At 52.3% G+C, this 25,295-nt stretch overlaps 9 protein-coding genes across 9 annotated transcripts; 4 read left to right on the top strand and 5 right to left on the bottom strand.

Annotated features, from left to right (window-relative positions):
* Window positions 1-571: 571 nt before the first annotated feature.
* Window positions 572-1,284, bottom strand: AYO20_07688 (hypothetical protein; the record flags this gene model as incomplete). The annotated part of the gene is made up of 2 exons (XM_022645973.1): window positions 572-688; window positions 1,000-1,284. 2 exons carry the CDS (start codon window positions 1,282-1,284, stop codon window positions 572-574), a joined length of 402 nt encoding a protein of 133 aa, XP_022498063.1.
* A 1,521-nt stretch (window positions 1,285-2,805) lies between these two features.
* Window positions 2,806-3,207, top strand: AYO20_07689 (hypothetical protein; the record flags this gene model as incomplete). Its single annotated transcript, XM_022645974.1, has 1 exon — window positions 2,806-3,207. The coding sequence occupies one exon, from the start codon at window positions 2,806-2,808 to the stop codon at window positions 3,205-3,207; it is 402 nt and encodes a 133-aa protein (XP_022498064.1).
* Window positions 3,208-3,934: 727 nt separating this feature from the next.
* AYO20_07690 (hypothetical protein) lies at window positions 3,935-4,894 on the bottom strand (the record flags this gene model as incomplete). Its single annotated transcript, XM_022645975.1, has 1 exon — window positions 3,935-4,894. The coding sequence occupies one exon, from the start codon at window positions 4,892-4,894 to the stop codon at window positions 3,935-3,937; it is 960 nt and encodes a 319-aa protein (XP_022498065.1).
* A 1,282-nt stretch (window positions 4,895-6,176) lies between these two features.
* Window positions 6,177-7,460, bottom strand: AYO20_07691 (hypothetical protein; the record flags this gene model as incomplete). The annotated part of the gene is made up of 1 exon (XM_022645976.1): window positions 6,177-7,460. One exon carries the CDS (start codon window positions 7,458-7,460, stop codon window positions 6,177-6,179), a length of 1,284 nt encoding a protein of 427 aa, XP_022498066.1.
* A 3,021-nt stretch (window positions 7,461-10,481) lies between these two features.
* AYO20_07692 (phosphoenolpyruvate carboxykinase) lies at window positions 10,482-12,780 on the bottom strand (the record flags this gene model as incomplete). The annotated part of the gene is made up of 4 exons (XM_022645977.1): window positions 10,482-11,822; window positions 11,895-12,170; window positions 12,265-12,541; window positions 12,605-12,780. 4 exons carry the CDS (start codon window positions 12,778-12,780, stop codon window positions 10,482-10,484), a joined length of 2,070 nt encoding a protein of 689 aa, XP_022498067.1.
* A 1,040-nt stretch (window positions 12,781-13,820) lies between these two features.
* AYO20_07693 (hypothetical protein) lies at window positions 13,821-14,670 on the bottom strand (the record flags this gene model as incomplete). Its single annotated transcript, XM_022645978.1, has 3 exons — window positions 13,821-13,983; window positions 14,059-14,545; window positions 14,604-14,670. The coding sequence occupies 3 exons, from the start codon at window positions 14,668-14,670 to the stop codon at window positions 13,821-13,823; spliced, it is 717 nt and encodes a 238-aa protein (XP_022498068.1).
* Window positions 14,671-17,350: 2,680 nt separating this feature from the next.
* Window positions 17,351-19,145, top strand: AYO20_07694 (hypothetical protein; the record flags this gene model as incomplete). Its single annotated transcript, XM_022645979.1, has 3 exons — window positions 17,351-17,447; window positions 17,522-18,453; window positions 18,528-19,145. The coding sequence occupies 3 exons, from the start codon at window positions 17,351-17,353 to the stop codon at window positions 19,143-19,145; spliced, it is 1,647 nt and encodes a 548-aa protein (XP_022498069.1).
* Window positions 19,146-20,647: 1,502 nt separating this feature from the next.
* AYO20_07695 (hypothetical protein) lies at window positions 20,648-22,212 on the top strand (the record flags this gene model as incomplete). Its single annotated transcript, XM_022645980.1, has 2 exons — window positions 20,648-20,821; window positions 20,878-22,212. The coding sequence occupies 2 exons, from the start codon at window positions 20,648-20,650 to the stop codon at window positions 22,210-22,212; spliced, it is 1,509 nt and encodes a 502-aa protein (XP_022498070.1).
* A 1,132-nt stretch (window positions 22,213-23,344) lies between these two features.
* On the top strand, window positions 23,345-24,844 carry AYO20_07696 (hypothetical protein; the record flags this gene model as incomplete). Its single annotated transcript, XM_022645981.1, has 2 exons — window positions 23,345-23,812; window positions 23,864-24,844. 2 exons carry the CDS (start codon window positions 23,345-23,347, stop codon window positions 24,842-24,844), a joined length of 1,449 nt encoding a protein of 482 aa, XP_022498071.1.
* Between the last annotated feature and the right edge of the window lie 451 nt (window positions 24,845-25,295).

Consider the following 25,295-nt stretch of genomic DNA (forward strand, 5'->3'; position numbering starts at 1 on the left):
AACAAACTCCCTCGAAAGATCGAAATCTCTAGACGGGGAATTGTGTTACAAACAATGTGCGTGATGTAATAGCGACCACGGACCTGGTGAGAGAGAGGAGGATAATGTCTGCGATGGTCTGAGCGATGGCAAGAGGAGGCTCTGAAGGACGAGGAGACGAAGAGTAAGTACCAGGAACGCGCAGTACAATATCAACACTACTTCTCCCTAGAACAAGCGACAAAGCGATCCTGTCCCTACGATGCCTATACGTACTCAATTCCCTGTTGCTTCCTCCCCGATAGCCTCGCCGGCCCTTCATACGATCCAAATTCGTCCCCTTGGACATCCACGTCCTATGGTCTAGGACCATGGCGAGAAAACTTCCCACTATGTACTCGGGCATGTTCTTCATATTCATCTCCTAGGGCCTCAATCGATGGGAATGCGATTGAAGTGCGCAACGTTGCCTGACAGAGCAACAGAAGTCAGTCTTGAAAAGAGCCGAAGCAAAAGCGAAAAAAGAGCAATGGTGAGAGTCCTGTCTCCTGACGGGAGTAGACAAGCAGAGAGACGGATCGAATGCCTGCCCTTATGCATCGTTTGTTTTTGGGACAGCGATGGGGTGAAACCTACGGCCTCTGCTCATGTCCGCGATACCGGCGAGCCCTTCGACATAGTCGGCAAACCACTGCTGTGATTCGCAAGCCTGTTTTTCAATGTCGAGGGAAGAGAGTTCCCGCGCACAGCAGTTAGCCTTGGGAGAGCATGTATGTTTTCATGAACGATGACATATCTTCAAACCACTTGCAACCATACCTCGTCATCCTCTTCCTTTTGTTTCTCCCTTGGACACCTCGATTCTTCTACCCACACTTGTTCACTCTAGGCTCTCAACGCGAACATAACCCCACTTTTCTTTCCGTCAAACCGAAAAGAGGAACGGAGAAAGGTATCAAACACACGCAAAAGAGGGATTTGGGGCGAGAGTAAACGACAAATTCAAATCAATAAACTCACCCGGACGAACCAATCCGTCCCCTCGGTCCAACTGTGCTGGATCCGAATGTGCGCCGCGTCCGTGGGGTCCTGGGAGATTTCGCAGAACAGGCACTCGGGCATGTCGCGCATGGTGCGCACCACGGGCGTCACGAGCCGGACGTACTCGTCCAGCTTGTCCGGGAGGATGTAGATGTCCGTGACCATGAGGGAGCCGTGCTGGCCCGTCGAGGAGGTGAAGGTGTTGATGGGGACGAGGTCTCGGTGGGTTTGGACCGAAGCGGGAGGGGGAGGAGTGGTAGTCATGGTTGATACAGGTAATACTTATGCAGCTCTGGGAAGTTTGTCACGTAGGGAGAGAGTAGGTAAGGCGTGTATTTTGGAACACTTGGACCAGGAGAGATTTTGGTTGTTGTGACGCACGATATCCATGATATAAATATACCCGTCACACATACGGTAGGAAATGCAGCGTGGCGAGCTGAGCTGATTTAAACAAGTATACATATCACGACCACGCAGACCCTCCCTGCCGGGAGGACATTTAAAGTCTCAAAGGACAGCCTCTGTCTCTCTCTCTCTCTCTCTCTCGCCCTCGCTCTCTCCTCCCCGCGTCACGCCCAAGGGCATGGGCATCCACGGGCATCGAGAGTATGTGATAGGAGACATCGAATACGGGAAACAGGAAAGGAAGTCGTTCCTGCGGCTGAAGCACCAGTACGCAAGGGCACACGAGGGTGGCGTCCCCCTGCACGAGCGCAAGCGGGCAAAGCTGAGATGTCTCCCGGCAGGGGTTTAAACCAGACTGGAAGAGGAGGTTGCTGAAATGGGAAAGTGCTTGGAGATTGTATGACGGATGAGATAAGATGGTTGGTGGTAGCTACGTACTTTTCCTACCTTGCTAGTAGCCTACAGTATGTAGATATGTTTGTTTGTCTGGAGGTATGTGTATACTTGGAGATTGGGAGGATGACGACGACTATGGATGTATCTGTATCTGTATAGGTAGCTGTGTGTGTGCACTGGAAATTATATACCCGTGCAATTGGGGTATAAATGGAGACATGGCATACAACATGTATGTACCGAGTCCATATTACCGCGAGAATAGTCCATGAACAACGCTTTATACCCGCGTAGGTTTAGAAGTGCGATATCGGGGCCCGTTGTTTTGTTCCGACACACTCCCTGCGCGTCCATACGTGTGTGTGTGTGTCTGCGTGACTCTCTCTTTCTGCCTCCCTGAGAGCGAGTACATGTGTCTCTGACAGAAAGAAAGAGTGTGTGTGTAAGTGAGAGTAACCCCAATTTCTCCCCCGAGGGGCGACGGAGAACTGCCCGCGAACAACACGACCCGAGGGTGAAACATTGTCCATTGTTGTCGAGGGATGGCTTCGGGTCAGCGAGTTGGAGACTAGAATGATGATTGCCGGTTATTTACGAAGAGAGCGGTGTTCGGGATTCTGAGGGGGGCAATAGAAAAGAAGTAGTAGGAAGAATAATATCGAGATGGAGGTGCAGTGGAGGTGGGGAGGAGGAGGAGCATGAGGAGGGAGGGGATGATCTACTACCTACCCTGCTAACCTACCTATTCACCAATCTACTCACGCAGTTACTTACTTACTTGATTACCTCCCTGCCTATATACAAGACCTCGTCTAATCTAGACACGAAGCACCTATTACGCTGCACGAGAGACAGAGAGTGAGAGAGAGCAGAAAGGCACAAAGGTCCCAGCTCGTTACTCCAACAAAGTGATTATCAAAAACCACCACAACTCCAACCAACAACACTTTGGTCACTAGTGATCTAGACAACCACCTCGCAATGCCATCGACCATCATCCCCGCGTCCCGCAACGCCTCGGCCTCGAGCAAACAAGCCAGCGGCACCTTCACGGGCACCGTGTGGATGGACCCGATCCACATCGACGCGGGGCCCAACATCAACATCAACCACGTCATGTTCACCCCGGGCGCCCGCACGTACTGGCACACGCACGAAAAGGGCCAGCTGCTGCGCGTGCTGGCCGGCGCGGGCTGGGTGTGCGACAAGGGCGGCGAGCCGCGCCGCCTGGCTGTCGGGGACACGGTCTGGTGCGACCCCGGCACGACGCACTGGCACGGTGGCGATGACGGGTCGTTCATGCTCCATCTCGCCGTGAGCCATGGAAAGACGGTCTGGCATGACGAGGTCACCGAAAAGGAGTATCAGGCGAAGAAGAAGTAGGGGCCGTTTCCTGCTCCTTGGTAGGAGCAGAAGAAGAGGGAGGGTAGGGAGGAGTGATGGATGGATGGATGGTTTGGTCAAGGAATCAGCATGTTGACCAACTATCCAACCAACGAAACCAGTGATCTAGCGATCTCGCGAACCAGTCAGTGAGTGAGTCAGTGAGTCAACCACCGCTCCCGTAGCTCATGCTAGAGCGGAGCCGAGAGCAGACGACGGCAGAGACAGGGAAAAAAGCGAAGAGCAGATGAGATGAGATTGGTGCGCCGAACACCGCCCGAGAACGAGAAGCAAAACGCAAAAGCAGTCACATATATATGTATACGAGCATGGCCGCTCAGCAGGCGGATGAGCAGGGAGTCCTGGCCCCAGTACCTATTTAGGTTGACAGACGAAGACGCAAACAGATGAAAAGCCACAAACAATGCTCTGCTCTGCTCTGCTCGCCTCGTCGTAGTTGTGTTCCCAATCCCCCCAATCCATGAGCGGCAACGTCTAGTCTAGGCGTCTCTCTGCTCTATCACACTGTTCAAACTCAAAATGTATGTTGAATGAAAACGCCCAGAGTCCAAAGACAGCGAGCTTCCAAGTCTGTTGTAAGGAAGCAATGCAACATAGGCATTTCGGGACGAGGCAGGTGGCTCACAGACCGGGAAACAAGGCAAAGCGCTGATCTGATGCAACGAGCATCACAAATCGCCCGTCTCCCATCTCCCCGTGCTGCCCTCTACTCGAGCCCCTTTATGCTCTTAACAAGATCTGTCGACGGTTTTCCAGACCTTCTCCAAATCGTCTTGCCATCACCAGGATCCTGCATGTCTGGTGCGGGTAAGATCTCCCTTAGCAGGTCGTTGACATCCAGCCCCTTCTCCCGTGCTACCTGCCACTGCTTCGGGTACCCCAAACTGACCTCCTCAAATCTGACGCCATCCCTCCAGTCCGTCCGGCGAACGTGCAAATGACCCGTCACCACCACTTTGGCGTTGAATCGCGTGTGCCAGTCCTCGGTCTTCTTGGTCCCGCACCACAAGCTGAAGCGGGGAATCAAGGGGATTGTGATGGTGTCTTGGCGCAGCGGCCAGTGGTTGACCAGCACCAGAGGGATACCTCTTTGTGACGTCGCCTCCAGTCGTTCTTCGGCCCTAGCGACACGGTCCTCGCACCATAGATCCCGCGACAGATACGGATCGGGGTGGAGCAGTGCCTCGTCCGTCGCAACAATGTTCTCCTCCATGGCCCATTCCAAGGCGTCTTCTCTCGACACATCATCAGGCCTGAAACTGTAGTCGTAGAGTGTAAACAACGGACAAATAATGCAGGGACCACCTTCTCCTTCCCACTTCACATACTCATCCTCCGGCGTGATGACGCCGTACTCATTAGCGACCCGGATACATTCCTGATACTTGAAATCTCCTCGAAGTTCCTCGTCCAGAGCATCCTCCTCATGTCCCTCGCCCCGGTTGCTGTGGCCCGGCAGCGTATACAGCTCGTGGTTGCCGGGCACCCAGAAAACTTGTTTGAAGAGTTTCGTGGTGATCTTGAATGCTTCGTGGAGATGCTCAATCTTTTCTCCAACGTCGCCACAAATAATCAGGCTGTCGTCCAAGTGAGGTCTCAGGTCGTACAGGGCTTCGCGGTTGTGCTTGTAGCTGAGATGAAGGTCTGAAATGGCGTAGAGTTTCATCGTGACAGGTAGACCGGGGGAACAAAGCCCCTCCTCCAGAGAGTTGGATGAAACCGTGCGTCCTTGTCGGCAAGCCGCGAGGCACCTAGGACTGTAACTCAAGACCTTTCTAGATGGGTTCCCAACAACCAAATGACGACCGGTAATGAAGAGAGACGACGAAAATGCCCGAGAGAGTTTGGTCGGAACGCGACTCATTGGCAGCCTTGCTGGACTGTCATCACTCGCAACACTGAATCAGTCCGCCTGAACTGGTTCCCGGAAAAGACAGACAAGACGTATGAATGAGGCACCGACGATATAGGGTATAGTCGTTTCGATACCCTCCAAAGGAAGCGCTGGGCAGAACAGCAGAGTGCAGCGTATTGAGAGTGGGCAGAGGAATAAGGCTGAATGTCTAAATTCGGTGAACGACGAAAAGGAGGGAATCATCATCTGGTGAATTCATCATGCAAGGATGGCCGATGCTAGCGCATGTCGTCAAACCAATCACAATCCCCAGCATCTCGCTAGCTGCTGCTGAAAACTCTTGGCTTCGGCAACATCGGCTTTGGGATATCATTCTTCCGTCCACGGTTGTCAATCCTATATTTGTGGACGCCATCCAGCCTCCAAACTCCTGGCGTTGCGTTGAGTGGCATGAAAACCTTGTTTACACGTGGGAGTTCCAATGGATACGCTTAGACGGGCACAGTATCCTCAAGTGGTTTGGTAGAGTCTAAATCCCTTCACGTTCAGGACTAAAGGATCATCTCTTCCTTACCAGGAGGCTTGAAGCAACCCAGAATGCTTATTCTATATTGCACTTCATCTCAGCTCAAGCTTAACAATCGTCTAAATCCCGCCGCACCTTGGTCAAACCATGGAACCAATTATCGCTCCGGCAAAGAATCAACCACACTCGACTTCATCCTCAAAGGAGAAGGAAAACAAGCAACACAGTGTGGGACTTAACAACAACAACAGCGGCGCATACTCGGATTCCTTCGCAGGCCCCGATACCTAGTCCGCTTCGCATAGAGACCACCATTTGCCAGAAAAGAATAACACCCAATTATCTGCTGGGAACCCCCAACTCAACCGGTTTCCGCCCCAGGTGCTCCAGCCCGAGCTTTCGCCGACTAAAAAAATATGATTCTTCGGTTTATCCAGAAAGCCCGTGGTATCATTCGAGGTACGTAAAATGCATTTTCGTCAATCATAACTTCAGGTGTCTGGTACCGGGATATTGTTCTGTCTTTGTGCAGGAAAGGGGAGAAGACGTCTTCTCTTTGGGTAGGTGCTACCGAACCCAGTCCTCATCTTCTCGTTCATCGTTCAGACTCAATTCCGGATTGGTCATGTCAGGCGCGACCGACCACGCCGGATCATCTGCCATATACGAGGGTGGTATCGCAGCTCTAGGATGGTCCACCGACAGATTCGATCCTCCATCAGGATGCGCATATCTCTGGGCTTCACTGATGGTGTACGGATGCTCCACATTCCCAGTGCTTCCCGGTGTAGAGATACTGGGCGTCATACCCCGACTGACACTCGATAATCGAGACGGAGTTTGGGAGTCTTGTGGGTTCATCTGCATCTGCGCCAACTGATGTTGTAATTGCATTCTTTTTGTCTCCGCCTCGGCCTGCTTCAAATAATCGTCGATATCAAGACTCCCGATGTTTTCATTTGCCAGCATGTTCGCTTGAGGAGTCCCAAAATAAGACGAGGCTGAACTCAGCCGAAACCGATCAGAGGCATCGTCTCCACCCACACTGCTGTAATCATTGAAAGCATCCAAACCAGTCTGCCGATCAGTTCCCACGGCTCGATCGGCACCCCAGGGATTGGCAACAGACGGAGGAGACTGATCCTCGACCTCGGAAGGCTCTTCGCTCGAGGACGTGATGCCCACTCTGTTTATTTGGCTCGTCAACTCAGAGGCCTGGAAAGCAACTTGCTGAGACAACATATATGGCGAATTTTCATTTTTCAGACTGTAGAGACTATTAGTGCCGTCTAGGTTGATGTTGTTCCAGTCTGTTGAAGACCCCTCCGTTAACCTCGCCCACGGTGGAGGCTCGTAGTCATGGGCTTGTTCAAACGTCATGAACCAGTTCTCCGGAAAACGTTCTGGGAGTGTCAGATCTTGTAAGCTTGGGTTTTGGCTGTTTGGTAGGCTGTTCGGCTGGGTTGGTGGAGTATCCGTGCCAAATGGAGAGTATGCATATGCCCGGGGATCAAAATTGGGTATCTTGAAATCCTGTATCGACGATGGCCCTGCCATCCTTGTCGGCCCAAGCACGGGCGAATTATGCTCCGACTTGACTCTTCGTTCCACAATTTGCATAGCCTCAGATATCGAGTTATGTAGGGGAGATTCGTGGAACGGTTTGGCAAACTTGGTCAGCGGAAGGCTGTCGGTGGAACGTTGGGCGATCTCCCTATGCCCATGAAGTGAGTTGGAGCGCGACGGAATCTTATACGGTGCTCCGAGCTGGTTGTGAGCATCGTTGAACTTGTGGACAGGCTTGTGATGACCGTTGGTGAATATCGTGGTCTTGGGGTCGTGGGAATTCATGTTATGGCGATGTTTAGCATGATCCTTTGGCTGAAGGAGTTGCGAGATATCCTCAGGCACCGGATCGAGGTGGTCTTTCTTGAGAGCGCAGTTGCAACGGGAGCCGTGTTGACAGCAGCAAGTATGCTGTTCTGGAAGGGGTATCAGAACCATGACCTCTTTTAAAACAAGATGTCCACATACCAGATTTCCCTTCCTGCTTTTCATGAGGACAGTTTTCCTTTGAATGAGACTTGTCATGGCACTCGCATTTTACATGCTGAGAGCGGGACTTCCGCAAGCCTCGACAGTGTTGGCATTGCGAAACAGGCCGACCTTTCTTATTGACATGTACCAGGGGCCGGTCTAGAATAGCCAAAGGGTTAGTTGCAAGTCCACTCAACCTTTCTAGGGGTGTATGAAAAATGCCCAACACAACTCACCTTGATGATGGCAAGAACTAACACGATGGCCCCTCACGCACGCCTCGCAGGCGAATTTTTCCCCGTTGATGAGCATTTCGAATCTCCAATCTGAAATGTCGATCGCCTTTCACGAAAATCGTCGCAGCAGTGATCTTGTCGGCCAGGGAGAAGGTGATAGGAATATGCCGGGTCCCGGGCCTGTCGGATGACTGCTCGAGACAGCGGGGCAGCAGGACTAAGCGTTGACCGAGTCGGACGCAGAGGTATAGGAGGAAAGAAGGTGAAGGGGCGCGCCCCCAACGGTATATGAGAAAGGAATCAATCTGATAAAATATCAAACGCCGGTTGGTGCTGGGGTGGACGTTGTCGGCAAGACTATGGATGAGCGCGGAAGGGTTCCTGGGATAGGGTTCCGAAAGACTTCGAGAAAGAACCGCCTGACGCCGGAAAGGGTGGACAAGGGGAAAGGAAAGATTGGTAGGCGAAGAGAAAAGGCTGCTATGGGTCGGGATCGGCCATGGTTCGAGGTTGGGGAGTTGTTTCAGCAAAGGTGATGCTGTTTTGCGAATTGCTGGTGAGCGAGGTATGTATGTTGTAAAGAGAAGAAGTGGGTGTGAGGGCGGTCATGGAAGAGGATGAGCGGAAGGAGGGCAAAATTCGAGAAAAGCGTAAGAAGACCAGGCGGCGTGGCCGCGGGTTTCCACTGGATGGGGTTGGTTGGAGTCTCTTTCTCTAGAAAGCCCTTGCAGCCCTTGTAGCCCATGGAGCCGGAGCCGGTGGAGTGGGATTTCTCTACAATGTTGATCGGTGGATGCGTGGTGCGGTGGCTTTTTCGATTCGAGTTTGGTGGGACCACAGAATTCGCAGGTGATCGGGGTTGCAGGCATGCGAAGCGCATGGGATGGTAATGCAAGAGAATCTCTTAGTAACCCGTAACTAGGTTCATTTGGTCAGTCGTCGAGTTCATTGAGATGCCGATGCCATGGTCAGTGGACCCTGTCGGCATCTTAGAAAGCACGAGGGATTCCCTACTTGGTGGAGGGGAATGTTTGAGGACGGTGGTAGAAGAGCACTACGTAGATACTTGTAGGTGCTTGTACCGAGAACACGCACGCACACCTATGCAGGTATTCTACATGTAGAATCGGCCCCGAGGCCGCTAGGAAGGCCACTTAGTAACGAGCCCTTACAGTAGCCAGCTCGATGACAAGTACCCGTTTGTCGTACTTTGTAGGAACTAGGAACCTAGGTACACAAGTTAGGTACCTAGACAGGCACTGACAGGTACTCAGAGTGCACTCTCTCGGGGCATCTCCTCGCTGCTCGCTTCTTTTCCACCCGCGGGCTCCATTATTGGTCTTATTTGGTCGCCCCTTGGGCAACCTCGGGCTACCCTTTTGACTCCCACTCCCCAGTCCTCCAGTTCTCGTAGACGGCACTGCCCACTCCTTTCACCGTTGCCCACAGTCCACGCTTTTGCCAACGGCACCCGGTGAGGGGATCCGTACATAGCCTCACCCGGTGCCCATAGCTACACACTTTGACACTACAGTAGCTACCGCTCTCCCGCTTTTGCTTGCACAATGCAACATTCGTCGAAAACCCCCCACGGTCGATGCTCACTTACACACGAGAAAGGGACTTCCGCGGACCCTGACGGTTTGACTCGACGCGGCGAGCCTGCAGCATGTCGCATTGCCCCATGACATAGAGTACTCTGGCGTTCAAGTGCGCCCTAATCCTATTGCTCCGCCATTTCTCACCCACGAGGTGCACGAGACACTACTCTTTCAGGACCACAATGTAATAATGAAAATGGCCAAAGCATTCTCCACAAGAAAAAAAGCAGGATCGCTACAGACATAGACCCGGAGAATTACCTTGATCGGCCCCTCGTATGTCGACGAACGACACAGGGTCACAGGATTTGTTATCCTACATCCATCAATCGCAAGCAGACAAGTCGTAAGGCCCGCATGGTCCCTGCTGACTGGCGGCTACTTTCCTCAGGTACTTTGCCCTCATTCATCAGGCATGGGGTTCGCGGTCATCATTCCCCCATTGAGCTTACAGCTTCCCACTTCAAGAGGCCTCACGATGATCAATGAATGACATGAATCGAGTCAGCGTTCCGGAAATGAAGGTGGATTGTTCAATAGAGCACGTGGTCTTCCTGATCGTGGGCATGAGAACGTGTACAGGTGAGAAAAAGCTCCGTTATTTTGGTGGTTTAAATCAAGGAAAAGCTATCAACACATGGTTGCCGCAGGAAAACGATCATCCCATCTCTTAGCTCATGTTAGCAGGCATATGATGTAGGCCGATCAACTCCCTCCACGGTATGTCTAGAAGTCGGAACGACGACTGAGACAACAGGGTAGGAGGATGGCTGTCCCAAATATTGTCCGTTCGTTGCAATCGTGATGCCTCTCGCGTCTCGCGTCCGTATTGTTGTTGTTGTTCCATGCTCCAAACAATCGAACGCTGCTTAACCAAACGCCCTTTTGATGCCACTTTGTACAGCCAAAGTCTCCCCAAGCGACAAATTAAAACATGGCACGTCTAGCTCAATCAAGCTAAACAACAGCTCGCTTCACTCCGCACCACCTCACTTCATCTACACCGTGGGCCCGGCCTTGATGACCTCCTCGGTGGCCTCATCCGAATACTTCTTGAAGTTCTCGTTGAACAACTTGGCGAGCTTGGTCACTTCGTCGCCAAAGTCGGCTGAGCCGGTCCACGATTTCTTGGGGTTCAAGAGCTCATCCGGCACGTTAGGGCACGCCTTGGGGACGCTGAGGTTGAACACATCGTAATTCTCGTATTCGGCCTTTGCGAGCTCGCCCGAGTGGATGGCATCCAGGATAGCGCGGGTATACTTCAATGGGCAGCGTTTGCCTCCAGTGCTAGCACCCGCACCGACCCAGCCGGTGTTGAGCAGCCATGCGTTGACATTGTGCTGAGAAATCTTGTCTGCTAGCATCTTAGCGTAGCGCATCGGGTGAAGGGCCAGGAAAGGTTGAGCGAAGCAAGATGAGAAAGTGGCTTGTGGTTCAGTGACACCGTCTTCAGTACCAGCCATCTTGGAGGTATAACCAGAGATGAAGTGGAACATGGTCTGGGCCGTGTTCAACTTGGAGATGGGTGGCAGCACACCACGAGCATCACAGGTCAGGAGGATGATGTTGCTAGGGTGGTTATCGCTGATACACGGAATCTTGGCGTTGCCGATGTACTCGATGGGGTATGCACAGCGAGTGTTCTCCGTCAGGGTCGCATCGTCATAGTCAACTTCCCGAGTTTCGGGGTCAAAGACGACGTTCTCCAACACAGAGCCGAAACGAATGGCGTTGAAAATATCAGGTTCCTTCTCCGCAGACAGGCCAATACACTTGGCGTAGCAGCCACCTTCAATGTTGAAGATACCTTTATCGGACCAGCAGTGCTCATCGTCACCAATCAGCTTGCGGTTGGGATCGGCAGAGAGCGTGGTCTTTCCAGTGCCGGACAGGCCGAAGAAGACAGTGACATCGCCGTTCTCACCCTCGTTAGCTGACGAATGAAGCGTCAACACATTATGCTTGACAGGCATCTCGTAGAAGAGGACGGTGAAGACACCCTTCTTCATCTCACCCGCATACTCAGTACCGAGAATAACCATCTCTTTCTCAGCGAAGTTGATGGCAACGCTGGTGGCACTGGTCATCCCACTTGTGTATCTGTTGGCGGGGAAGGACCCTGCATTGTAGATGACATAGTCGGGGTGGAAATGTTCCAGCTCTTCACGAGAGGGTCTGATGAGCATGTTCCGCATGAACAGGGCATGATAGGCCCGGGCGCAGACAACTCGGACACTGATACGATATCGTTCATCCCAGCCAGCGAAGCCATCAATGACATAGATTCGGTTCCGGGTATTGAGGTAGTCGACAGCACGTTCTCGGTTAATCTTCCAGACCTATACGAGCAAGATGGTATGTCAGCGGCCTGGTCTCTCATAACAACAAACTTATCGTGGGGCTTAGAGAACAAAGGCCGGAACAATTCCCGGCCCATGACTTGGGTTGGCCGAGTCATCCGCAGCCAAGAGTATTCTTAGCCGCGGCACAGGGCCCAGCTCTGCGTCATGGGCCTTTCCGGGCAACGCGGGGCAGAGCCACACTTCAGCTGAGAAACTTGGGCGTTTCCTGCCGTCCGTAGCGCACATGCGAACCACTGCATCACCGTGCATTGCGGGGAATCGCTGGGTGTTAGGCACCGTCGAGCTTGCTCGCCCGTGGCCGAGATCAAACGACTCATGGGCTGCCTGCTAGGTGCATGTGCTTGTCCTTGCGGATTTGGGTCGGACCAGTCTCGCAATGTACAAAGGATAGAACAGGAGAAGATGACAATAAACTGACCTCTGGAGTCATGGGCTTGTTGACTGGTCCCCACCACACATCCTTCTCCGAGCTTTCCTCCTTGACCACACGCTTATCCAGCGGGGAACGACCGGTCTTGGACCCTGAGTAGGCTGTCAAAGCTCCTGAGGATGTAATGGCTGTGCCGGTTTCGTAGACCAGGGCATCTTCATAGAGAGCCGAAACTGATGGGTTGGCAACAATGGCAACCCGGTCGTAGTCAATGTGAGCAGTTGTGTGGAGCTCTTCTTCGAGTTCGGTGTGCTCGCGGGTTGGCCTGAAGTTGAAGTGAGTTGATTGTGATCTCATGGATTTGGGCATCAAGAGGAGGGTAACTTACTCGACACCACCCGGGTGGAGAGCGGTCTTGTTGACAGAGTGAGAGACCATTCTGGAGGAGAAAGCTCGAAGCTGGACTTTGGCTAATGCTGAACGTGCTGTTCCAGTTGCTGGAGAGGGCGACTGAGGCCTGATCTGGTGAACAGCTTGGAGACGAGTAGAGTAGTCGGCAGCCATGACTTGGGGATCGACCTGATATTGTATCTTTCTGACGATGGGGCCAAGCCGAAACGATGTGCTATTCCCGATGAACTCACGGGAGAGATCGGAGGACGACGAGGTGGTTTTGCGTAGAGACTCAATCCGACTCTGCCCGACGCGTGCTGATTGGAAGAGGCCAAGTGCCGTCGATATGCCGTGTACTACTAATTGGAGATCAGTGCCACAGGTGCGGAGCATGCGATAATGGGATGCAAATACCCTTCTTATTATCGTGTTGGGTCGAGTTTTCGAGAAGAGAGTGAAAGAAAGAGGGCGACGGGAGGGTGACGGAAGACAAGCTGCAATTGAGGTGGAGGCGAGAGCTGAGTCTAGGCTTAGTCTTCCTCTCACTTTGCCTCTTCTTGCGTCTCTGCTCTCGTGATGTTCCTTTGACCCCCGCCAATGTCGCCCCCTGCGAAACTGCTGTTGAATGGCTGCGTGCCTCGCTCTTTTTCTCCCTGGAAGTTTGCGAGGAGGGGTACTACCGCCTGCGTCAACCTCCTTGGTTCTTTGTCGCTACACCAATCGAATCTGCGTTTCCGGTGCGAACCGTCCAATAACAGCCTTTCCAAAAAGAGAAGGGAGGAAAAAGAGATGATGAGAGCATGCATACGTCAAAATGGACGCGTGTTTTAAGTGTTTCGGTCGATAGTCTTGATGACAATTGTAGATCAGAGCAAACGAGTGTCGCAGTTTGTCGAGCTATGACCTGAAGGAGGGCAGGCAAAAACACTTGGACTCGAGCAGATCATGATCAAACCGTTCCTCTTGGACGACATAGCAGTAATGACAGGGAAACGACTACATCCTTGCAGCATTGACTATGACCAAACTCTTCAACCGCAGACTCGATCGATACCTCTATTGGGACTCAATCTCCACTTGCAAACCCCCAATCCATCCGTCCGAGAGCTGCCAAATCATCCCTCATATTCCTGCGGATTTACTCAGAATTCACGCGGTAGTTAGATTGGATGCCATGCAAAAGAGTTACTTAGTCTTCACGTCATAAGACCTCAAGCAGTCTTCTGCCATGCTCCATATATGCCGAGCAAACTGCTGGTCACACCCGCCAAACCAACAATACCGTCATCAAGATTGGTGTAGCCGAGGATTGTGCTCGGTACTGTCAGGTCACAGAGGTCGGAGATCAGCTGGATATTGACGCTTTGTTGTTGTCTGGGTGTTGAAGTCAGTTTAAGGGTACACACCACGAAGCAGTACATGAGTGAAGAAGAGTCGTCTATGACATACCTGGCAATCTTGACCTTCTCCAACTTGGCTTCGGCGTCCTTCTCATCGACAGCCCTGGCACGCTCTCTCAACTTATAGGTGTTGTATACACCGGCAAGGGCGCTTGCGATCAGGCCTGTGAGCCAGAATTTGTACGCCGTGATCTGGACGCTCTTCGCGCGAGCATCTTTCTTGACCCCCATTGCATCCAACAACGTCGTCATATCGAAGAACAGGTAGCCTCCGTACCCAATCTGTCTCAGGACCTGAAGGTATTGCACAATCTTGTCCCCATTGCCCGACTTGACCGCCGCATCGTATAGTTCAGAAGCGGCCCGTATGTGTTCGACGAATTTTCCAGCGCGCAGGATTTTCCTCGTCAGTCCGAATTGGTTCTTGAGCGTGGTCCATGGCTGGATGGCGCTGGTCGGGTTATTGGTACGATACAAGTACCAAGCGTAGAATCTGCTGAAATACTGGATCGTTCGGAGAACTTTATCACGGCCGACTGTGAAGTGGTTGGGTTAGTTGACACACTCGGCGGAACCCGCATTGGACCGACTCACCTGTCGTCGCGACAAATCGGAGGTAATGAGTCACCGCAGGGTGATAGACAAGGGCGTCTGCGACCATGATGATGGTGACCCTTGTGATGTCTTTTAGGCCTTGTCGCAGATGAGAAGGACAAAGATGGAGGAGCGTTCAGATTCCAACTGGGGGTGAAAATGATGGTCTTAAGGGCGCGACTCCGGGTAGCAGGGAATGTCAGCCGCCGAACAGCGCTGCCTCGGCTGTTCGGACAATATCAGCCTACGATCGTCTCATGCTTGTTGCTTTGTTGTTTGTGCGCATGCTGGTACTCGCGCTCATAAACACCACTGCATTCTTCTTGCAGTCGTTACACAATATCTCACCTACCTCGTTATTATTAGCAGTAATCAACGCAACAGTTATTTCTCGTCCGTTCACACATGGCACGAAAACTAGCCGTCCACAACATCTGTCTATCTGCGTAGAACACTGCAGTCAATCCTCGAACGCCCAGTTCTTGCTCGTGTCCTCCTCTGTGACTGGCCTGCACACCAAACCACCTTCGTTGATGCACAAGCTCGCATCTCCAATCAGTCATTTTGTCGAAATTGCAAGGTCACCCATTGCCGAATTCTCGCACGAGTTCCAGCAGGTATTCATGTTCTAGTGCAGGCCTCCTCGCCTAGCGGAAATGGAAGAAACAGTGAGGTGAGATCCGACCTGCAATAGGACGCTCAGAATCCAGAGACCGCATTCGCGGATGTCCTCGATAGCGAACGACATGCCGTTCCCATCCCGGATTTGTGTTTGAATTTCTTCTTGATCACTTTCGCCAACTTCTTGAGCAGGACAGAGCGATGGACGTGCTCACGTCCACCAACAATGATACCCTCCAGGGAACATCATGATCTGTTCCTCAACTGCTGTGGTGGGACTTAAACCACCCAAACCATCCGGGAGCGATTAGCTGAGGAAATCCTCGACCAACAACTCATTGATGTCATCCACTGGCTACTGTGATTGATATTAGGGGAATGTCGCTCATCACTTTGTTCCCCAAGGATTGAGAAAGGTACCGCTGTTGATCGTCTAACAGGACACACTGAAACTAGCACCGGATTTCTTTTTCTTTTTCGGCAGCATCGCGGTCCTTTACCAGCCTACTTAGTTACTTGAGTTAAAGATCCAATCCTCGGGATTGTTGACCCAAAGCCGGCCCGAGATAACCACGGTGGTAGCTAGGTGCGGATGTGGCAGCTACTTACCACCGAGGCGTCTTCAGCACGACTTGTCGAATATCTCGGAGAGCGCAAAGCGTCATGCAGTCCAATGTCATGACAGCAAATCAGGTAAGTCTGCTTAAACAAGCAGAGTTCTTTCCAATTTCTCCTCGTTGTTGGACGTTGGGAATTGGTAATAGTGGATTGAATGGTGTGGTCTCTATCTAGTTATGACTCTCCGAGACAATCAACCACCTCATTCATGATGTACTCTGAGAATTGCTGTGGACATGCTGCCTGCAGCAGTTGATCTCTTGTCTATGCACGCCTTGGATGGAGCATCTGACCCGACTTCACTCCCACTCCATGTCGCATCTGGAACCGTCACACCCTGCACCAGGGCAAGGTGGATTGTCAATTCCACCTGCATCTCACAAGTAGAAACCACGGACTGCACCGGAAAACAACAAAAACCAAGCGTCTTGCATGTGCAACTGATATACTCGATGACACTATATTGCGGAAAGTCGACACCAAGAAACGCCGAGACCACATTATGGGGAATTCTTGAAAAAGCCACAGAGCTTAAACACAACTCTGGGCGACATTTGGCCGACCAAGTAGAGCGTGTTCGTGATGATGCCCGCGAGGAACTTGCTAAGATCAATTCGAATTCTGGATAATACGAGACTAGGGTCGAAGAGCAAGAGCAGATATCGGAGTTGTTGTACGAAGTGTTGAAAAGAGTGGGAATGGGACTGACACTTGCCCAGCTCGAGACCACGTCGAAATTTTCCAGAAGATGAGCCACATAGATCTAGCGTCGAAGTACACACAGTTTCGCAACCCCGAAGCCAAGATTTTAAAAGCTCGTGTCCGATTCGAAACTAAGTTGTGTCTCGACCTCGTCCTTGGTGATCGATGAATTCCGTCGTATGGCAGAGGAAGAGCATGGTGAAACTAGGGCTGCAAATTACGATAAGCGCCATGGACGGCGGATAATCCCGATCCTCCACATGCATATCGAATAATCCAGCAACAACTTTTGCTATCTGCTAGCGAGCGACCCAAGAGTGGACGTCGAACTCGTACGAAGCGATAATTATTTGGCCGTTGAGGGGAGGCAAGTCGAAGTATTCCTTAAACGGCAGTGACCCGCATCATCAAGCCGAGGTTCCGATGAAATTCCGGGACAATTCCGCCGGTTTTGCGGAGGTGGAGCAATGTCGACATGGGAATTTTTGGCCAACATAGCTCTGAAATGTCCCTTCCTCAGAAACTGCCAGGTGATGGGCTCATGGTCTTTAGAGGTTGTTCCTATCCTTTGTTTTTTGGCAAGGTCAGTCGCTGTGGAAAGCAACTAAACGACGCGTATCGTGTCGGACCAGGAAGGAAATCTTACGTCAGTGGGTTGTTATAGCTCGAGGGGGTTGGGGGTTAGAGGTTCATCACGACTGACTAAAGGTTGGGGACATCGTTCAGCTCCCGCTTCACTCCTGCATACGTGATCGATACGGAAGTCATACTCGAAGAAGACCACAGGGGAAAAGAGAGTCACCACCATGCCCACCAAATCATCTTATCCGGACATTGAGATCCCCAATGTCGACCTTTGGGGTCTGATGTTCGAGCAACCCCGGGATTTCCCCGATTCCCAAGGTTCGTCAAAGAAAGCACCCTTGAACTCTGTGAAAGTGAGGACTTCTCTGTTAACCCCAAATCGTGAAACGCAGTCATTTACCGTTCTGTGGACTCATCGCGGCACTACACATGGGCCGATGTGAAGGAAGCTGCTACTGCATTTGGGGGTGGTCTCCGTAACCTCTGGGACTGGGGGAAAGGCGACGTGCTGAACATCTTCGCGCCCAACGATGTCGACTTTGCACCGATCGTTTATGGCGTCTTCTTCGCTGGTGGCATCGTGTCACCCGCGAATCCCGCGTATTCGGCCGATGAGCTGACTTTCCAGTTATCCAATTCTGGGTCGAAGGCGATTGTGACGACGACTGATTTCCTGGAGACGGCTTTGAAAGCGGCCAAGATGTCCAACATCCCCGAGGACCGCGTGATATTGTTGGGCAGCAAACGAGATCCGTCTCACAGAGTCAAGCACTGGACCAACATCCGGAAGACGTCGGGCGCGACTCGCTATAGACGACGCAAGATGGACCCGGACAACGAGCTCGCTTTCCTCGTGTACAGCTCAGGGACGACTGGTCTCCCCAAAGGGGTCATGTTGAGTCACCGCAATATCATCGCCGACGTCCTGATGATCAAAGGAGCCATGGGCAAGTGGTACTCGAGTGGGAAGGACAAGATTCTGGGGGTCTTACCATTCTACCACATTTACGGGCTCACGGGGCTCATCCATCAACCTTTGCATCGCGGTATTGAGCTCGTGGTGATGCCCGCGTTCAATCTCGAGGTTTTCCTGAAGGCGATCCAGGAGCACAGGATCACCTTCATTTATGTAGCACCCCCAGTGATCGTGCGACTGTCTCGGGACAAGATTGTCGACGAGTACGATCTGAGCAGTGTCAGGATGATCACCAGCGGCGCGGCTCCGTTGACTCGAGAACTGGTCGATGCAGTCCACAAAAGGCTGAAGATCAAGATCAACCAAGCCTATGGATTGAGCGAGACCTCTCCCATGACGCACACTCAGGTAAGTACTCACCAACTCACCCTGTCGAGGGTCGGGAAGTTTGTCACTTTTCTCCGCTGACACAATGCTTCTAGCCCTGGGATGAATGGTACTCGTCCGTGGGAAGTGTTGGGAAGATGTTTCCAAGTATGACGGCCAAGTACATGTCACCCGACGGTAAAGAACTGGGGGCGGGAGAGGCAGGAGAGCTGTGGCTGTCAGGACCGAACGTTTTCAAGGGGTATTGGAAAAACGACGCAGCAACTAAAGACGCCATCACAGAGGACGGCTACTTCAAGACCGGTGACGTGGGTTACCAGGACAAAGACCACAATTTCTACATCACGGATCGAGTCAAGGAGCTCATCAAGTACAAGGGGTTCCAGGTGCCCCCAGCAGAGCTCGAGGGAAAGCTGATGGATCACCCTGGGATCAACGACGTGGCTGTAATCGGGGTGTACGACGAATTCCAACACACTGAGGTGCCAAGGGCCTACGTGGTGGCCAGTGATCGCAGCAGGACCAGTGAAAAGGACGCAGAAGAGATCGTGCAATGGCTGGCTAAGAAAGTGGCCAATCACAAGAGGCTGCGAGGCGGCGTGAGATTCATAGACGAGATACCAAAGAGCGCTGCGGGTAAGATCCTCCGGAGATTGCTGAAGGAGAAGGCCAAGGAAGAGGACGCCGGGGGCAAGGTGAAGGCGAAGCTATAGAGATGGTGGGAGGACCGGCGGTGTTCTGGAACAGTCGATGGGGGTTGGAAATGTGTCGAATTTGTGTCTCTCTTCCTCCCCCTTCTTTGACTCTACGGGCAAGAGTTCTTCGATGTACATACTGGGCGTAATAGGAGTGGCCGGCACCGAGTATACTGTGCATACAAGGGAGGGATGTAGTTGATGCGCATGATGGCCAAGGCGACGATAAGTGACAAGCTTTTTCGCGACAGCATCTGATTCGGGGAGCCTGTGCCGATTAAGCCTCTGTGCAGCCGGCTGGGCATAAATTTTCTTTGGATGATGGAGAAAAGGTTCACTTCTGTGTATCACACCAACACCTGCGGCGCACCTGGGACCCTTGCACCTACCCACCCACTACCCGGGTGGCACCCAAGAATGGAGTTGGGGACACAAAAGTTGTTCCGTTCCGCAGCCAATACATTCGACAGAGCATATGCACGTGTCGTCGTTATCAGACGAAAGACGGCGAACCTCCACGGCTGCGCGGGCGAAGAGTCCTGAGTGGGAATGGGTTCTCCGTGCCTGTGCATAGATAGTGAGCAAAGGAGCGGGTGAGCCATGTCAAAAAATTACTGAAGACGGCCACTTTCCTGAGAGGCAAGGGTGTTGGCACTAGTCGATCGTGCAGGACTTCACGCAGCGGCGATCCCGAATCTCTCACCCAGACCGAGGGATTAGTCGATAGTCGATGCTCGATGTTACCGTTGGAGGTTCGATGGTGGGATATCCAGCCACTCACATGGCCCAGCAATCATGACCTCGGGTTTCACATTGGGTAAGGTGTCGAGTGCCACCTTTTTTTGGCCGGCTTTGATCTCAATCCTTCGTCACGGAGCCCAAGCCGTATTGGGACATGATTTTTAGGCGGGGTTTGGCACTTGGCAGGGGCCTTTATCGGCGAGCCATACGAGGTACAGGCTAGGGAATACCTAAACCACCTGTGCCACCTAGCAGTGTAACTGCAGAACGAGGACCTACGTAAGTACCTAGGCACTAACTTTTAGGTATTGATAGGTATCTCTTGGGGGTCCTTACCTATTGCGCCTACCTAGCTAAGTATCTAGCTGCAAATGGCACCTTCGTCTCTGGCTAGCCTCATATCTTAGTGACTGCTACCCACACTTGTACAGCTGCGTACCACACTACCCTCTTCCCGGTGCCTCTATCTCGACTCTGACGTCTTCCTCCACTTCCCCTCTGGTGTATCCATCAATCAATCTGGCTCCTTGCTAGTCACCTTGCTCGCACCCCACTCCATTCTGCCAATATGCCTGTTCATCAGCATGTAGTTTCTTCTTTGGGCTTCGCCCCCCGATCTTTCGATGCACGTTTAGAAACCACCAACACATGGCTGATCGGCATCGACCAAGATCATCCTGGGAAAAAGTTATATATTCTCCCTCAGTCTGTCCCACAGTCTGTCCGACCTTTTCCCCAGAGCCAGCACACAAAGTCAAACCACGCCCTCTCCTTTGAAAATGGATACTCCTCCTGAAAAGAAGATCTTCGACGAAACAGTCAGTCCTGAAGCTGTTCGCTCATACTCGATCCATGAAGCTCCGCTTGACGCCACCCCAAAGTCGAGATGGGAACGCACATGGCCTGTCATGGCCTGCGGTGCAGGATTGTTCTCTGACGGTTATCTCAATGGCGTATGTGCCTCATAATTTACACATCAATGTGGACATGACTGACAGCGGGGTTTTAGGTCATCGGTTCGGTCAACACCATGCTCAAGACAATCTACAAGGACGAGTACACCAAATCCGACGCCCAGAATAATGTTGCCTCGATCGCCTTCGCTGGCACCGTTGTTGGCCAGCTGGTCTTTGGTTACCTATCCGACCACTGGTCTCGCAGACACTCACTCCTCATTTCCACCATCATCCTGATCGTCTTTGCTGCATTGGGCGCAGGCTCCTACGGCGCAGGTGGCAGCATTCAAGGTCTCTTTGCCGCATTGGCTGCCTATCGTTTCCTTCTCGGTATTGGCATTGGAGGGGAGTACCCTGCCGGCTCAGTTGCGTGTGCGGAGAGCACCGGTGAACTCAAGAACGGCCACCGGAACCGATGGTTCATTTGCTTCACAAATCTAGCCATTGACGTTGGTTTTGTCGTCGCGGCCTTTGTCCCCATGATCTTGGCCCTGATCTTCACCGACCAACATCTCCGCGCTGCGTGGCGTATCGCGCTGGGCTTGGGCGTCATTCCTCCCTTGTCACTTCTCTGGCTGCGAATCAAACTGCAAGAACCCGAAGAATACAACCGCAACAAGATGAACCACTATCCATACTGGCTAATTTTGAAGTTCTACTGGTGGCGCCTGATCCTCGTCTCGCTGATCTGGTTCATCTATGACTTCTCTGCCTACTCCTTCAGCATCTACTCTTCCGCGTGGCTGGCCTTTTTGCTCCCTTCCGACGCGCCCCTCTGGAAATCTTTCGGCTGGAACACCGTCATCAATCTGTTCTACGTCCCCGGTGCCGTCATTGGCGCCTTCCTTTCGGACTGGATCGGCCCCAAGTACTGCCTTGTCACTGGTGTGATGCTGCAGGGTATCGTCGGCTTCATCATGACCGCCATCTACAAGCACCTCGACCAAGCCTCCCAGGTCGGCGGCTTCGTCGTCATGTACGGCATCTTCCTGGCACTGGGCGAGATTGGTCCCGGGGACAACATCGGCCTGGTCGCCTCCAAGACCTCGGCGACCTCGGTTCGTGGTATGTACTATGGGATCGCCGCCGCGTGCGGCAAGATCGGCGCTTTTGTTGGCAATTACATCTTCCCGGACATCATCAAGGCCGCGGGCGACAACGTCATCAAGCAGGGACAATACCCCTTCTACGTGTCCAGCGCCCTGTGCATCTTTTCGGGTCTCATCGCCCTGGTCTTCCTGCCCAACATCGGCCAGGACACGATCACCAAGGAGGACGAGCGCTTCCGGGACTACCTGATCAGCAAGGGCTATGATATCTCCACCCTCGGCACCAAGAAGTACCACGAAGAGAAGGCTGTGGCTGTTGAAAGGCCACGAGAGCTGTAAAGCAAACCCCAAGCTCTTTACATGGGGTTTTTGTTGGCGACTAGGCGGTATCACGATCGCAAGCTGCGCAAAGCGTGGTGTTGACAACTCCAAGTAAGCGATTTACCTAATACGTGTGTGGATAGGATGATGATGATGGGTAAGAGGGCTATTATCATGACCAGGCTCATCATGACCAGGCTCAACTAAGAGTGGATATACATTTATTTTCAAACCAATTTCTGAAATCAAATTGCTCTCTTGCCCCGTGTCATTGCAGCGCATTCGCATTCGGCATTTGAATTGTCCTATTTCCTTATTCTATTCGGGACTCTAATGTACTACACCATTTGTTTTGTTTTTTTGGTTGCTCTGCAACCTAACTAATTAACCACCTCGTACCGAGTCGAGTACTGTACTCTACTCGGCACTCTGCCACTCGGACCCTCTTCGCTAGGAGCCACAGACCAGCCACCCAGCATAGCCCAGCACGATCTGGCAAAGCTCTTCTTTCCTTTCCTTTGTCTTCCTTTGCTTGATTCTATTTGATAGGACATTAATATTAGCTACTACGGGGTACGTACTGACTACGACGTAGTGGTCAACTACCGCCTTGGCACGAAGGACGTATGGTTACGTGCACCAGCAAGGAGTAACAATGCAATACTCGGTCCAAATAGGCCTTTGAGCACAATGAGGTACAGCTCATCGGGGTCCAGATAGCCACGGGGGCATGGGAGGGCAGGCCAACGCAGCCTTGTTTGGACACATTATGGCTGACGTTGTTGGTTAAAGATTATTGAGTACCGAGTAGTGCTCTGACACACGGGTAAGATGGCACATGAAACGCATGTCTTCGGGAACTGGATAGGTGATGGACAGAGTTGAATAAAGATGGGAGACAAGTTTAACCATTTGTAGACTTGCATTTGAACATTTCTGGTGGTCTAGCACCTGGCAGCTACTTTGATCTACCGTACAAAATCCGGTGGCGCATTAAGGCCACATACACACTAGGCTGGCTTTGCTGCGCGTTCTCCGACTTTGTCGTGGTGGTATTGATTGATCTAAAGCCAACATTACCACGCTTTCCTCCACTCCCTCTCATTTTTCTCTCCATAGTCGACATCGCTTGGTCCGGTCGCTTTGCATAATGGGTTCCGATCCTCAGTTTGCCAAATATCCAGACCTTACCCTCGCCCAGCACATCTTCTCCCTAGTAAATGCGCCCCAGACTGTCCAGCCAGCATCGTTGAATTACCTTCAAAATGCTATCAAAGACCATAAGATGGCGCCGTTATATCGGCATTTGGCCCACCCTACTGAAGGTGTGCTAAATACCGTGGGAGAGAGCACAGCTCAGCCATTACAACCACCGCCAAAACCCGCCGCCAGACGGGCGTCTCTCGTGTCAAGCAACCTCCTACCCCCGAAGAAACCTGTACCCTCTGGAATCCTGCCGTGGGACGAAGCGCTCTATGAGGAACTCAAGGCTGATAATGCAAAGGAGCTGGAGCAGTTCCAGAAAGAGGAAGAAGAGGCTGAAGAGAAGGCGGGAGAAACAGAGGTACAAGCGGCTCGAAGCAAGCGCGCCGAGTTCTGGGCCCGGGTCGGCGACAAGGTAAGCCAGGAGATTATATTGTAAAGCTACATCTCTCTGACCAGATGCTAGGACAAAGCTATCGCCGCATATGAGAAAGTCTTCGACAAGACTGGGCCGCTGGGCACGAAGATCGACATTGTCCTCGCCATCATCCGCATCGGCATCTTCTTCAACGACAAGGCTTTCACAAAGAAACAAATCGAGCGGGCAAATATCTTGGTCGAGGGTGGTGGAGACTGGGATCGAAGAAATCGATTAAAAGCTTACAAGGGCCTGCACCTCCTCACTGTCCGATCCTATAACCTTGCCGCTCCATTACTCCTCGACAGTCTCTCCACCTTCACCAGCTATGAACTTTGCAGCTACTCATCACTTGTCGTATACGCTGTGCTTGCAGGGTCGCTTTCCCTCAAGCGGGTCGATTTCAAAGCCAAAGTTGTCGACGCACCCGAAATCAAGGCGATTTTGGGGGATAGCGAGGAGAAGGCGCCTGGCGCGGACGAAGAGATGAAGGATGCATCCGCAGCAACTGCAGAACGTGCTGCTGGGCTTGTCAATGTCAACACACTTGGGACTAGCAGTTCAGTCCAGTCACAGAACGAAAGCCCAATGGACGTTTCCTCGCTGGCCGGACTGGTCAACAGCCTCTACAGTGGCAACTATCGCAATTTCTTCTTGGCATTGGCTGCGGTCGAGGAGAACTTCTTGACACAGGACCGATACCTCTATGAGCACCGAGCTTGGTTCGTGCGAGAAATGCGGTTGCGTGGTTATCAACAACTCCTCCAATCTTACCGGGTAGTGGGCTTGGCAACGATGGCACAGGCATTCGGGGTCAGCGTGGATTTCCTGGATAGAGATCTGGCCAAATTCATTGCTGGTGGGCGCGTGAGTTGCACAATTGACCGAGTGCAGGGGACAATCGAGACAACCCGGCCGGACGACAAGAACAAGCAATATGCCGATGTTGTGAAACAAGGAGATGCCCTGATCACCAAGCTGCAGAAGTACGGCCAGGCTGTGAGGCTGCGAGGGAGTGAGCGGGCGTGAGAGCCGAACCTCCATTGGAAGGGACTCAGGCGTCTTAGGTTGGATTGCTGGTAGACATCGCGCCGCATGGAACGTGGCATGTACCATACCTTCATCATACTATCATGATCAGGAGGTTGCTTTCAGGGGAAAAGAAAGGGAAGAATACAGCATGGAACACGGCGCATGCCGTCGGCGACAAATTCTCGTAGGGCTGCTTGATTCGGACAGTTTAGCGCTGCACTGTCGCCCGACGCCTGTGCAGGTTGCAGCTCCAAGAAACTCTGTCTCTTCTCTCTTCTCCAATTAATCCCTGTATGTTCGTGGAACGACACCGAGAAAGCCTGAAAGCCCTGCAAGCCCAGCTGTGGCGTCCCCCCACAATCAGCGATAAGATAGACGGGGAGGAAAGCTCCCACGCGCCCCATGACGAGACGAGATTGACGCAGCCAGTGAGGAAGATCCTTTCGGT

The sequence above is a fragment of the Fonsecaea nubica genome (genome assembly GCF_001646965.1).
Source record: "Fonsecaea nubica strain CBS 269.64 chromosome Unknown Scaff55, whole genome shotgun sequence".
Classification (NCBI taxonomy): Eukaryota; Fungi; Ascomycota; class Eurotiomycetes; order Chaetothyriales; family Herpotrichiellaceae; genus Fonsecaea; species Fonsecaea nubica.